Source organism: Pangasianodon hypophthalmus, chromosome 23 (genome assembly GCF_027358585.1).
Source record: "Pangasianodon hypophthalmus isolate fPanHyp1 chromosome 23, fPanHyp1.pri, whole genome shotgun sequence".
NCBI lineage: Eukaryota > Metazoa > Chordata > Actinopteri > Siluriformes > Pangasiidae > Pangasianodon > Pangasianodon hypophthalmus.
This window is the reverse complement of record NC_069732.1, coordinates 12,774,662-12,790,134: the sequence shown is the minus strand read 5'-3', so window position 1 is coordinate 12,790,134 and position 15,473 is coordinate 12,774,662. Positions and strand designations below refer to the sequence as shown.

At 41.1% G+C, this 15,473-nt stretch overlaps 1 protein-coding gene across 1 annotated transcript in view; it reads right to left on the bottom strand.

Annotated features, from left to right (window-relative positions):
• sdc3 (syndecan 3) overlaps nt 1-11,687 on the bottom strand; it is a 32,862-nt gene extending 21,175 nt beyond the window's left edge. The window contains exon 1 of the mRNA XM_026929877.3: nt 11,272-11,687. Within this exon, the coding sequence (XP_026785678.1) occupies nt 11,272-11,325 (54 nt within the window). The 5' untranslated portion in view covers nt 11,326-11,687. The remainder of the gene's footprint in view (nt 1-11,271) is intronic.
• Between the last annotated feature and the right edge of the window lie 3,786 nt (nt 11,688-15,473).

Sequence of the window (15,473 nt, the reverse complement as noted above, 5' to 3'; positions counted from 1 at the left end):
GGCAGCCCATTTCTGTCTCCAGCCCATCAGGACATCTTATCATCTGAGCTCTGAGCGTCTTTCACTCGGTCAAACTGAGGATGTGAGAAAGAATACAGGATTTCATCACAAATGACAACTTGTCTAACAGCATATGCAAAGTGCATGATATTAGTTGTAGCTTGGAAAGAAGTCTGAGGCAATACAACTGAGAAATTAATTTTCTTTTTAATCATTTTTAGCACTATCTCAGCTCTGGTATCACATGGATCGATGACCAGTTTCTAAAGCAGTGCCTTTGAATCTTAGCCAGTGTATGAACTGTCTATGAGATTCTGACAGTTTGAGGATTATGACACTGATGGATAGGTAACCTTTAGAATTTTAAACATATGTGTACGCCATGTCTGTATGAATACAGCAGTCTGGAGCCACATTTGGCAGATGTGATGCTACCGCTGACAGAAGTGCTTATTCACACTCATTTATATTCCATTTCACATGAGTATCCGAGCACTGCATAATTACATCTACATTCATTCAGACAAACAAAAAGACAGACAGTAGCAAACAAAAGCTGGCATTATGTATGCACAATAAATATCATATACTTACATACTCATATTTGCATGTATAACATTGTGCCATGATCATCAGTGCAAAAACAAGACAGCATCAAAGCTGAAACATTTACATACAGTGGTGAACAGTGTGTGGCTTCTATTCAATGAAAACGTTCAGTGGTGTGCAGGATATGGTTTATTGTTTTAGGGACAGTATTTTATTGTTCATACTGAAAGCCTGGGGTCAAGGTAACACACTGGGTGGAGGCACTTTAAAGCCTGATGGCAGCCAGCAGAAAAGATGTATAGCACTTCCTACAACACCTTGGTCTTTTGCTTTTAATGTAAATGTCGTTTAAAAGAACACAAAAGAAAAACTAAACACCATGCTTACTCTTTCTATGATAAGATAGCAGGTTCTAAAGCAGTTTTTAAACAAATCCTGTTTTGTGTATAATCAAATCATTAAAAAGCACGCAAAATGCCTTTGTGCAGCCTCCATTACATGGCATATAATGACCTGAACTGGCATACATGTGGTGCTCTACAACCACAGCAGCCAAGAGCCACGCTAGCAACAACCATTTCACTTGCTTTTTACTTCAAGCATTCAGATAACTGCATACTCAACCAAGTGTGCAGTAATGCTCTCCAGGGTACACTTTAGCTCATCTCATCCTTGTGTTCATTTAAATATAAGCATCTCTAAACAAATCTACCCAACAGCACAACAACTGTCTGGCGGCAACTCGTCAGATACGCAATTTTCAAAATGTAATAGAAGAGTGAAATGAATTATTCCTCCAGGGGAGCTCCAAGGTAAAGTGTAGAAGCAACGTGGCCTTATGGGGTTTAGTCTTGAGTCCCAGTTGTGCCACACTCTATCCATGACATACTGTGCTTGAGAAAGCAATACCTAACACTCTCCGAGGAAGAGAATGACGCAAGCGTCGCTACCTTACTGACAAGGGTGAGGCATGCTAGATTACATTAAGAGATCTAAAGCCAAGACTGCTATAGACTAATTTAAAAGTAGAGAAGCGGCACGTTACACTGTTCACAGTGTGCACGGCCATGCTGATTTGACGTCACACCGTAAACGAGGAAGGAACTGGTAGCTGAGAAGACTACCCCAAACTGACGGGTTGAAAATTCAAGTTGAGGGGCGTTTTCGGTGGCTTTTACCAGTTGTAGGTGGGGAATTACAATAAGTTGCAACTTCAAACACAGCATAGGTCTCTAGCAGTTAAATAGGTTCAGTAGTTCCCAGCCATGTACACAAAGCTCTGCCCCTGAATCTATGGTAGTCAGCAGATTCGATTAAAATTAATCTTATGACATTACTTTCAAACAATGGTGTGAGCTGTTTGTTTATTAGGGGCACTGACAGAGATGATAAAATTACTTAACATTTGTTTGTACCATATAAGGAAAGATTAGCTCACAAGACGATACAGGAAATTCAAATACTCAAAATAGCTTACATCTCAATGGAACACAATAGTGTTTGATGTTTCATATTGTACTGATTCCTGTGTCTCCCATGTGCAGGCTGGCTGACGGTTTTAGCATTTTAGTCTGACCCGTGCTTTTCCTAACTGCTTGAAAGCCAAGTTATAACACTATAAACGTGAAATTCAGCTCATACTGATTCTACAAGAAGTACCTTCGCTGTCCTGTTTTTTATCTTTGTAATGAGTTTTTCAATTGACTGTGACTACTAGTGTTAGCCGCTAAGTGTGGTTAATTGCATAGGAATTTGATGGAGTTATGCTGCACTCGATGTACGTCACTGAGAAGTTGGAGCTTCAAATTATGTAATTTTCTACCTCCATGCATTCAGGCTACAAAGTGAGAAAAAAACATGGAGGTCTCCATGTTCGTCCTTTGTTAGCAACAAGGTAGTCAGCTAACTGTGATGAGTGATGTATATTTTCCTCCTCAAAACAGCATGGGAGAAGTAGCACAACACAGGGCACAAGTTTGTGTGTATGCAGTACAAATACACTGCATCTAAATACACATCATATTTAGATTTGCGCAATATTACTGGAGAGTGATAAAGGGTTCAGATGAAAGAAGGAGAATTCCAAACATGAAAAGCAAGCAGGCTGTATCTGACATCACTTCTTGGTTTAAAACATTTCAGACGCTGTTGTAAAAACTGTCTTGTTAAAGCATTTTGTTCAAGCAAGTCAATATGACACATTTTTAGCTATAGTGATAACAGCTCTGTCATTTCTCTAATGCTGTTTGTCACTTCTGAATTGAATGTACTGTCAAATCGGATGAGTCAGAATTCAAATGAACATTTGTTGTGGTGTGAAAGTAGCCAGTCAGTCTCCACACTCAATGACGCATTAAAAACTGTTCTTTCTGCCTCTGTTTTCATCAGTCATATGGGATATGTATTTTTAAACAGTATTGACAGGCAGTATCTCATGTGTTCATATCTATATTTACTCCTCTCATTTCACAATAGACTAGAAATGCTGAACTGCTCCAGAATTCATAGTATTCCAGAAAAACACACAAACCCATCTACTGCATCATAATTTCGTAGATCATAGTTTTTAAATACATTTATGTCCATAAACCACCCCTTTACATCTCCATTTAAAATGTAAATGACATACCTTCATTCTGACAATCAGTGATGGGCACCATGCACACAGGGCATAACACACACACACCTTCACACCTAGTGGCATTTTAGTGTAGCCAATCCACCAACTGACATGTTTTTAGCAGGTGGGAGGAAACTGGAGAACCCAGTGGACACCAGCACAGATTATTATTAAACTCCCAGGGCCCATCATAAGCTCCAGACTTACGTTCCTCATTCTTGTCGCTACATCCCTTTCATATTATTTTCACTGTAGTTACTGAAAGATTCATGGTGTTTACTGAATAATATGTTTATTCCTGATTAGGATGTTAATATGATAAATAACTGAATAATAAACCGGGACTTTATGGGGTTAGTAGTCTTAATTTGCTGAGAAATATAATGCGGCAAGAGCTTTCACTGGTTACGTTGCACCCATTTAAACCCATCTTGTCCCCATGTGTGCCAAAATAGTATCTAGTGTTAGGTTGCATGATTCATCCTCTAGTGTTTCTCCTGTTCAGGATATGGTTCATGTTGGATTTAAGCACTACCAAATGCCACAGAATCTGTACTGCATGACCTGTGCCTAATAAGGTGCCATATTCAGTTCAATTACTCCTTTTTGGATAATATGGCTATGCGAGAATGGTTTTCCACAGCCCACCTTTAGAAGCTACTTTGCTAAATTTATGGGATAAAAAATTGACTAGAAAATATGCATGCCAAACAATCAACAGCACAATATACCTGATAAAATTCATCATTAGCACATAGAGTAGTTCAAGAGTAGCACGTTTACCTTTAGAGTCTGCTGATTTGATCTGTTGCATTATCGAGCGCTCTGGAAGGATGTGTTAGGCAGGGTTACCCTTCATTTGCAAAGATGCCAAATCACTTTGCACATGTGCACATGGCTCTCCCATCTCTCACACTTAAAAAAAAATACAGCTTTGAATTATCACAGAAAAACTCTCTGCGTGCTAAAGCTGCAGCTGAAGTTAAACTCCACATTTAGAAAGAGAGAGGAGAAAAGTGACAGGGAAAAGTGCAAACGTGGACATTCTGCTGTGAAATCCCGCAATCTGACAAAGCAGAAAGATTCTTATTGAAAGACAATTCGTGTTGTGGAACGTGTGGTTTGTGTGCCCATTTGCATTTTGAGTGGAAAGCACATTTTGTTTTATCTCTTGCTTGTGGGTCTCAAAAGAAGCTGTGTGGTTACAGACCTGCTACCAGACAGCAGAGATGTTGGTCAACCATACAATCAAGCAGGCAAATGCAGGCTTTTCTCCTACCTAATCTGGTGTATGTGGTTGACCAAAAAGAAAGGTTTCAACTGCAACTAAGAATAACCAATAGCCTGGGCACAATGCTAAAAGATAATGCTTTTTATGGACGAGAAGTTAAAACACATCCGTTTTAACCCAGGCCTGGGTTAAGCAATCTCACCATCACATAACAGGGATCTAATCACTTGTGAGATTTTATTCAGAAGCAACTGTCTTGAACAAAATGCCAGAAAGAAGCAGCAAATGACCAGGACAAGGCCTAATACAATTCCCAGAAAGTGATAAAGTACCAGGAAAAAGGAAGATGTCTTTGTGAATATTTATCCTGTGTCACACCTTTTGAGACAGCTGAGATAAAACATTAGCAACTGTCGCCATTTTGTTCCCGGACTGAGGATTACAGGATTTAAGGACCCCTCCCCGTGACTGTGATCTCCTCAGATCTCTGGAGGAGAGAGAGATAGAGAAAGAGATAAGAGCACCCACACAGTGATCCTTGCATCCCTCTCACACACACTTACCAAATGATCTTAAATTTATCTTATTCTTGTTATACTATAATCCATCACACAGGGAAGGATGGGTTCAACTTTTCATTCTGGTTCCTGGCTCAAGATTTATTCCTTATGCCATCTCAAGGGAGTTTTCCCCTTTCCACTGTTGCCTTTGGTTTGCTCATTAGAGGTCTAGACATGGATTTGTGTAAACCTGCTTTGTTTCAGTGGCAGTGTTTAGAAGCAGATTTCCATAAATCCGAGTGTATATTCAGAATGAATTGTTTATGCACCCTAAACCTGGCAGTCAGCTGAACATCTGTTTACATGCAAATTATATATAATCTGAACCATTTATGCCTGGAACAGTTCTTAGTGTAAATGCCACCATAACAACCAGAAGCTTGTCCTGACACAGTAGAACATGTAGATAATGTTAACTCAGCATATTAGCTAGGTTTTCAGTCTCAGCAAAATTTATTGTAATTGTACTCAAACAGCAAGGAAAAGAATTTGTCTGCCTCAAAATATATCTAGATGCTTTTCACACCCTCACAACCAACCTTGTAATCAACGGTGGCTGGTTGTGATATTAGATGGTAGTGCTAAAATCTAATATCAGTAGCTTGACAATGATACTATTAGAGCTGATCAATGCATTATATCACAAGGTCTCATCGGTGGTACAATAAGAATGATGTGGCGCAAACTATCTCACACACTCACACACACACACACATACTTGAAAAGAGACAGCTGCATTTTATGAGTTGTAATTTTTTAAGTGTTTTTTTAAAGGGTTCAAGCCATGTTTCCTCCAAATAACATTCAAACCAGAAAACACTAAACCTTTGGTTCTGAAATCTGTCCTTTTGTGTAATTTATATTCTGATTGGACAATATGTGCTTAGTCTACTTTTTATCTACTTTTTAGTTTTTTCCTCCAAGGGCATTAGTCTACTTTTTATCTACTTTTTAGTTTTTTCCTCCAAGGGCATTTTTTGGGAAAAGAACGATCAAATCCACTTCATTCACATTCATTACACCGAATGAAGCAAAGTAGGCTTAAAAATATCAGCCCAAATGAAGACCAAATCTAGGCAGCGTTTCACTCTGTGTAAACACCTGAGATGACTGATAGATAGACTACATAAATCTATAGTCTGGGTTAGAAAGAAATCAGCCCCAGCCTTGCTTCTTCACGCCATTCTATGTATTGTTCTGACAACTGTTTTTGGTGCTGCTGCACTTGGTTCCACAAAAATCCAAAATCGGCCTTAAGACATTTATTAACAGCAAATATGTCTTTTTATCTTTGAAATGTCTTTTTATCTTTGAAAGACAGGGGGCTTAGCCCTGTCAGCACATTTATACCAGGTGCCCTTGCATGAACTTGGTTTCTTCAGAAGAGAATTTTGGCATACACCATTCAATTTAAAGCAAACGCATGTGCAGGATGTACACATCCTGATACCGAGAGTAATTGGATTCACGAGTTATTTTGTCTGAAGGATTGTTAAACTATGTACCCTGTTTATTCAGTCAACAAGAAACTCAGAAATTCATATTGGCTTCAACTGGTGTACTGTACTCCCATTCAGTTATATACGAAGTTGCTTACTATTCTTATCATTGAGCTATCAGTTGGATTAATAAGGGACTATTAAAACACATGTAACTGTATCTTGTCTGTTGTTAAAAGTGCTATACAAATTTAAAACTTCATTCTCTGTAGGTTTTAAAAAATTATTCATCAGTATTCTCATAATTTTATATTCTCTTCAATAAGCCTTCTCGTATTATTTTAATGAGGTAACTTGTACGTCCATTGTATGTATGCCTGTCCATTAGTTTATACTATATGTATAGTATTTAATGCATGGTATTGCTTGCTTATAGCACTTGTTATTTTAATTGTACATCTGCATGATCATGAATCAGCTGAAATTCACACACAGAACCTCTGAAGCAATGGACCAGATTTATCCTGTGTTGGCTCAGAATTATTACATCTCTCCCACTGGGATTCTGTGTTGTCTGAAACGGTTCCCAAACGCTCACTGTGCCCCACCCTGCCACCGGAAAGTTAACTATACCGCAATACTCCCCAGAGTACACTGCCACGCCCCTGACCTCTTGTTAAACCAATTATACAAGCCAGTCCTCTATCTCCACGGAAATGCATCGCTGGCTCCGCCCCCTCTCAGCCAGAGGCCCTGAGAATATCTGCAGAACAAACAGACACACATTCACAGTGTGAATTTCACAGACACACACACATACACACATACAGTCTCCCGTTCTCTCTCTGTGCAAGGAGTGGCGTATTGGCTAAGCTAGACGTATTCATATTTAAACAGCATATTGATGTAACGTTTTAAATTCATTGTGGCTTTGGAGCCGCTCCCACTTATGCCCTCTAATTTAGAGTCTTATTATAGCTCAGCAAACGCACACACAAATGCACCAAAATTTGGGCCGCATGGGCATTTCGGGAGAGAACAACCACTCTATCACGCCGCGGTTTTTCAGGGACACGTCGTTGCAAACTAGCATTTACAGAACCACATCTGAAACAGAGCAAAGTGTTATCTGTGGAGACTCCCAGAGATGTTTAAACACACATACACCCACACAGACAGACTATCATTTACATCCGCCTCTCCTCCAACCCTCCCTTCCCTCATGTGTGTCTGTCAGGTACAGATGGGGAGGATTTCCCCTCCCCCAATCAGAGTGGGGCATCATCTGAATTAATGAGCGAGAGCGAGAGCGAGAGAGAGAGAGAGAGAGAGAGAGAGAGAGAGGGAGAGACAGACAGATTTACAGAGAAAGACTGAAGAGAGAAAGAGAGAGAGAGAGAGAGAGAGAGAGACAGAGAGACAGAGATTGTGTAAAGCTGTGACTGTACTGTGCTCAGTGGTTGTCATGGTGACTGTAGCGAGCAGGTAGAGAGCCGAGTCTCCTGGGAAAGAGCAAGCAGCACTGCACTTCTCCATCCACCCTCTCTCTCTCTCACTCCTCCTCTCTCTGCATCCCCCAATCTCTTTCCCTCTTTCCATTTTCTTTATAATTGGATTATATCTGGATCGGGTTCTACATCACTTGTAAATCGCTTTGGATGAAAGTGCCTGCCAAATGAATAAATGTAAATGTATAATTACTGCTTTCAGTGTATTAAAAACAAGGTGTAGTTAGCGTGCAGCTAAAAACAACCAAATATTGCAATAGCTCAATCATAATTAGCTGTGTGATCCACAAGCCCTTTTTGACATAGACCTAAATCAAAGGTTCTATTTGTGTAAAGATAAAGCCGTTGAGTATTGATGTTGTGACCCAGATTTCACCTGCTAGCATCCATCACCTTGGGGCCTGCCTCAGCGGAGGAGTGCAGAGTAGTGGGTGGAGGTCAGAGGGAGGTGAGTCAGTGTGAAGCTTTTGGTGGCGTTGACACCGCTGGGCTACCTGCCCTGACACCTCTAAATGAACTACTCTTTCCTAGATACAAGTGCCATTTGATGTGCCAATGTGGGACTTATCTTAGGATTTAACAATATATGCTCAAATGTACATAAGCTCGGCAAGCAGGGATGAGTAATACCTGATTAACTGATTCTTAGATTCATCATGATACTCTTAAATCGAATGCACCGATTCACAAAAATGACATCAGGCTTTTACAGGCTTATGCATACACGGTTTTACTGAGATTTAAAAAAAAAACACTATAGAATACATGAAGCCCAGTGTTTCTCATGATGGATGAAAACTGATAGTATTATGTTTTAAAAGCAGCATGTGGTCATAATGGAAGAAATCATAATGCAGGCTTGAGAAATAAAAGATCAAGACGCACCAAGACGCATTAAGAATCATTTTCTAATCACATCATGGCAACTTGCATAAAAAATGTAATCAAATCGTGGGATGCCTAGAGATCCCCAGCCTGGCTGCCAAGCAAGCACAATGCACAGCTCTCTTAATGAAAGTGAGTAAAGCAATTACCAGATCTCAAAAAATCTCATCCAAGTGAGATTTGATCCACCTTATGCATTTGTATTCTGAATTACACCTATCTGAACACTAACCGTTGTAAATAATAAATATTACATTTATTTTATTTATTATTTTTTTGCTTGTGTGTTATATCCCTCAATAGGATTTCTGCCTCATCAATGCACAGTTATGAAATGACTATAAAGATGCCGATACAGTGCAGTCTCTTATTGTAGTTGCATATGGTTGTGTCTGTGTGGTCTGAGAAAGGCAGGGGTTGAAATTCCCTGCTTCACACATTCCTTTCTCTCATTTTCTCTCTCTCCTCCTCCTGTCCCTCTATGGTTGTCTTTGTCGTCTGCAGCACAAAACACTGATTCAGTATTGACCAACATGATCCTAAGCACGCAGCCATACACACACACACACATACAGAAAGCAGAGACAAAGAGGAAGGAGATATGTCCGCTTAGCAACATTTCCAGATCTAAATTAAACTCTGTTTTGGCAGACAGGACTGTATAGGATATTACGCCACCAAACTTCCTTTCAAGAGGCCTCAACATCTGACTGGTAAAAACTTTACTCTGGACAAGGGTCAACAGTGGCCTTTTTGAGCTTCAAGCTCAATCAAATGGCAAGAGTGGGTGGAAAAAAAAAATGTGTATAGACAAATAAGAGAGATGGACACGGATAGAAAGAGAGAGTGAAAGAGGCAAAACGATGGAAAGAATATGTCAGGCTTATGCATACATTTTAATAAATTATAAAATGATTCTTTGTGCATCTTTTTTTTTCTTCATAATGATTTCTCCCATTATGACCACTTGCTGCTTTCAGAACATAAAACTATCATTTTCATCCATCACAGTGAAAACACTGTGATTAATGTATTCTGTAGTGTTTATTTTTTTTTAACACATTTAAGCCCGAAAAGGCCTGATAACATTCTTTCCCTCTTTCACTCTCTCTTTCTATCCATATCTCAACTCAGCCTCACACTTCTCACAGTTCAGCACTATTCACACAAACTGAATGAAAAGATACCAAGGTTCAGGTTAAAGTTAAGGTTAGAGGTTAGCATTCATACTTTTTTATACAAACTGTTTCATATTGAATTGAACAAAATCCAACCACTCTTCCTTGTTTGTTTGATTTTTTCTATACCAGGTCAGGTTGAAAAGTGTAGGTTTCAGCTTTGAGCACTGATCTGTCTAAAGTCAACATAAATATCCTTAATCTCATGTTATGCTTGTTTTCATAGTAGCTCTGTAACTGATATAATTGGTATTATGTAATGGTTGCTTTAATTGTATAGCTACTGTTAGAAAAGGGCAGCATTTCCTGACCTGAAATATTGTTTATTCAGTTGGTTTATTTATTTAGTTTGAATGACATAATTGCATGCATTTTGCATTGCATGCAGTAGGAAGGTTCTTCCATCAATGGCTGTGCAGAAAGCTCACACTGCTACACTGAACCCTATTCCACAGGTAACTCAGCATTCTGAAAACCACACGTGAAGTCGCCTGCTCTTTACACGCAGCATTTAGTGCGGTAGTGTGCGGTTCCGGACGGAGCCTATATGGTCAGTTCCTCTCAGCTCCCGCGAGTCCCAATGACGTCATCCTCCCTCGCGCTAGCCCGCAGCCGTTCCGCTGCACCCCGCCGCCTATCTATTGCACCTACCCCACCCTACCCCAGGCTAATAAACCCCGAGCCCACAGCGGCGCCACGACCTCGATCTATCCGAGCATGCAGGCGAAGGCCAAACGGGCGTAATTAGATGAGACGTGCTAATTATGGCCTATCCCACCACGCACTATCATACGCATACGCGCACACACACACGCGCGCGCGCTCACACACATTGAGAAGCTACTACGCACCACCACACACACACACACACCAGACGTAGGGGAGGGGGCGCGAGCTAGATGTGTGTCCCTGACCTACAATGCCCACCAGGCCACTCACAAAGCCACACGCTGATCAATAAAGCTGGTGGATAAAAACCAGTAACGGAACCCCGCAGGTGACGTCTCCACTGAGCTCTCGCGCGCACGACGCGCTGTATGCGGTCAACCGAGAAACGCAGCTCGCCTCCGAGATTTACAGCTGAGCTCCAAGCACCTTCTGCAAAGCCGCTATTTAGCCTGTTCTACACACATAAGCACACCACAGCACACCGTCAAATCTGTCATTAAGTGCCCACACACACACACATACACTCGCGCGCGGCACACACAAACGCGCACACACACACAGGTGCTGAAAGCGAGGTCTCGCGCGGCCACGTTTGTCTGCGGATAACAATAGAGCGCGACTGCTCGGCTTACCGACACAGAGTGCGCGAGCAGCAGCGCCACAGCCATCCAGCCCGGTAGCTTCATGGCAGCAGCGGCAGCAGCAGCAGCAACACGGATCACCGGATCGCCCGCTCGCCCCCGCGTCGTCTCCAAAAAAAAAACCGGGGAAAACACTAAAATCTTCTCCTCAGTTGTCAGGATCCGAGTTCAGTGCAGGCGGTCGTCGGGACATCCGTCCTGCCCGGGATCTGGCTGAATCTAATCCCCGCTAAAGCACACGAAGAGCAGACGAGGAGCAGTGGCGCACGGCCTATCAGTCTTTTACTGACTTTTGGTGCTCGGGTCCTGTTGGACTCACAATTAGCAAGATCCAGCCACCAGTCTCTCTCTCTCTCTCTCTCTCTCTCTCTCAGGAGGATGTGTGCCGGGCCCGGTGGGTTCTCCTAATGAGGAAAAGAGCGCCCCCTACAGCCTGCCCGAGTATCCGTTACAACCGGGGAGGGGGAGAGACCGGGATTCTCCGCTCGTCACGCCCGCTATCACCACACGAGCTGCTCTCTCTCTCTCTCTCTCTCTCCCCTCTCTCTCTCTCTCTTGGTGTGTGTGTGTGTGTGTGTGTGTGTGTGTGTGTGTGTGTGTGTGTGTGGGCATGTTTTTATATCTTGGTGGGGACCAAATGTCTCCAAAAGGAGTATGTGGAGACCCTTGGAGACCTTTGGCTGTCCCCCATGAGGACAACTAATTAAAGTCAAAAAGTTTCTTTTTGGTTACAGAAGTTAAGGTTAGGGTTAGATGTTAGATTCAGGGTTAGGCGTAGGATTAATTAGCTGCATTAATAATCATGGATTATTAATCAATGGACCTCAAATGGATATTTAGACAAAAGTGTGTGTGTGTGAGAGAGAGAGAGAGAGAGAGACAGAGAGAGAGAGAGACAGAGAGAGAGAGAGAGAGAGATCTCCAGACATCAGTTCAGCATGAGAAACCACTGGTCTGACAGACAAGGATCCTAAATGTAAATGACAGGATTCGTATTTTATCCCTCAGGTTCTGTGGATCACACAATTCGTGGATTCAGCGTTTTATTTTATTCTGTAGGTGACACTCCCAGCTGATGTCTAAAAAATTACAAAATTACAAAAATACTTCAATACAAATGACAATAAATAGATAATAAATACAGTACAAAACACCATGAGTGCAAAAGCACAACACAAACAAATATTGTACATACAAGACAGATGCAAGATGAATGTTACACTTGTGGACAAATATTGCTCATATGAGGGACTGTACGTTGTTACATATACCTGAATTATGTGTGCAAACAATGTGGGAACAGAACCATTCTATTTCTGTTATCAGTCTAAATAAGATTTTATATGACACTGATATAATGGAAAGGGTTTTAATATCTGTTAGTCATACATAATGCTTTACTGGCATCAAAATCACACCCACTGTGCCTAGACCCAACATATTTGGACGAAATAGGCCTATTCTACATGTCAGTTGATCTCCTGAGCTCTCACCCGGCCTGGGCCTGGGACAACTTCCATAGTTGTTCCCACAATAATGGTAAGGCTGATTAATTTGTTTTCAAAATATCTTTTGATTCTTATCTGGCCAAGACACACAATGCAGTAAAGCCTTTAAAGTAACAAGCGCATTTGCTTTAATTATCAAATTTATAGTACACACAGCAGTACTAAGGAAGGAAGTGTCAGAAGGGGCCCCTCTGCAAGCATCATGTTTGGGCACTAATAACATTGCTTTTCCAAAGTGTTTTGCATGTGCATACTTCCACACCCTTAATATTTTGTAAACAGGCAGTCACCTTGTAACCCGATTATGGTAGTACTGTCTACACCCAGAGGACTGCTGCAATGTTAGAAACAAATAACTTCAAATAAGCAAAGCAATGTAATTGGACTGACCATTCACAACTTCTAAATCACCTGGTGAAATAAGACATACCCTAGTGAATAATAATGCTCTAAGGCATGTTTCCTGCCCTTTGCAGTTCTCTACAAATTTGGGAAAACCATGGATTACCTTTCAAATTCCACAACATTAAACTAACTAATGCAAAACTCAATGAGGAAAATGACTCAAGTGAATATAAAGTTGTAACACATTATGTCTGATAGAAAAGTAAATTGTAACCATGAAGTAGATTTATTTGGCTTTTATAGTCTGCTTCTAAAAGGTGGAAGGAATGAACAAGATTGGTGAAATGTAACTGCTGGATAGTGTCATTATCCACGCTTTCACAGCTTATAATAGGCAATTAGCCACACAGTGGCATTAGCACCCAGGCACCAAGATAGTTATACTGATGTTGACACAAAATAATCTCTCTCTATACTGTATTATAAAACTGTAACTGTAAACTATAATTAGCAGTATTATCTCATACTATGGGTTACATCTACACTCACCGAATATTTTATTAGGAACACCTGTACACCTACGCATTCATGCAATGAACTAATCAGCCAACTGTGTGGCAGCAGTGCAATGCATAAAATCATGCAGATACGGGTCAGCAGCTTCGGGTAATGTTCACATCAATGATTAGAATGGTGAAAAAATGTGATCTCAGTGATTCTGACCTTGGTATGATTGTTGGTGCCAGATGGGCTGGTATGTTCATTTTTATAACTGCTGATCTCCTGGGATTTTCACGCACAACAGTCTCTAGAGTTTACTCGGAATAGTGAAATAAAGAAAAAACATCCAGTGAGCAGCAGTTCTACAGATGGAAATGCCCTGTTGATGAGGGAGGTCAGCAGAGAATGGCCAGACTAGCTCAAGCAGACAGAAAGGCTACAGTAACTCAGATAACCACACTGTACATGTGGTAAGCAGAAAAGCATCTCAGAATGCACAACACATCGAACCTTCAGGTGGATGGGCTACAACAGCAGAAGACCACGTCGAGTTCCACTACTGTCAGCCAAGAACAGAAAGCTGAGGCTGCAGTGGGCACAGGATCACCAAAACTGGACAGTTGAAGACTGGAAAAACATAGCCTGGTCTGATGAATCTCGATTTCTGCTGAGGCACACAGATGGTAGGGTCAGAATTTGGCTCCAACGGCATGAATCCATGGACCCAACCTGCCTTGTCCAGGCTGGTGGAGGTTGTGTAATGGTGTGGGGAATGTTTTCTTGGCACACTTTGGGCCTGTTAATACCAATCAACCATCCCTTGACTGCCACAGCCTATTTGAGTGCTGTTGCTGACCATATGCATCTTTTCATGGCAACAATTTACCCATCTTCTAATGGCTACTTCCAGCATGATAACGTTATCACAAAGCAAAGGTCATTCAAACTGGTTTCATGAATATGACAATGAGTTTAATGTTACAACACCTTTGGGATGTGGTAGAACAGGAGATTCTCAGCATGAAAGTGCACCTGAAAAATCTGCAGAAATTGTGTGATGCAATCATGTCAACATGGACCAGAATCTTGTGGAATCCATACCATGAAGAATTGAGGCTGTTTTGAGAGCAAAGAGAGGCTCTACCCAGTATCAGTATAGTGCTCCTAATAAAGTGTTTGGTGAGTGTATAATCTCTATATCCAGTTTGAATCATGATAGTATGGATTCCTTTTTAAGCCTGGTTCCTCTCTAGATTTCTTCCTCATGTCATCTCAGGAAGTGTTTCCTAGCGACCCATGGCTCGCTCATTAGGAATCTATTTTTAAAAGCATTATTCAAATGAAATTTAATTGAATGGATAAGTAGACCCATGGGTGCTACAGTGGGTAGTGTTGCTTCCTCACAGCTCCAGGGTCCTCAGTTTGATCCTGAGCTCAGATTATTGTCTGTAGAAGTTTTGCATGTTCTCACCCATGTCCATGTGGGTCTCCTATGGGGTCTTTTTCTCCCATCTCAAAAAACATGCCAGTAGGTGGTTTGGCTACTCTTTATTGCCTCTAGATGCTCAAATATATGTGTGTGTGTGTGTGTGTGTGTGTGTGTGTGTGCGGGTGTATACTGCACTAGATTGTCTTCCTATTCACGGCATAGTCCCGCCTGTTGTTTTTTGCCCCATGACACAAGGATTCTTGTAATGAATTTATTCTGAGTCTTTAAATTCTTTTGAATGATTTACATTGAGGAATTTTACACCTTAACCAAGTTCTCTTTACCACCATACTTAATTATTAAATTTATAAAAGATAAATAAATTACTAAAATTCTCAGCACTTGTTAGA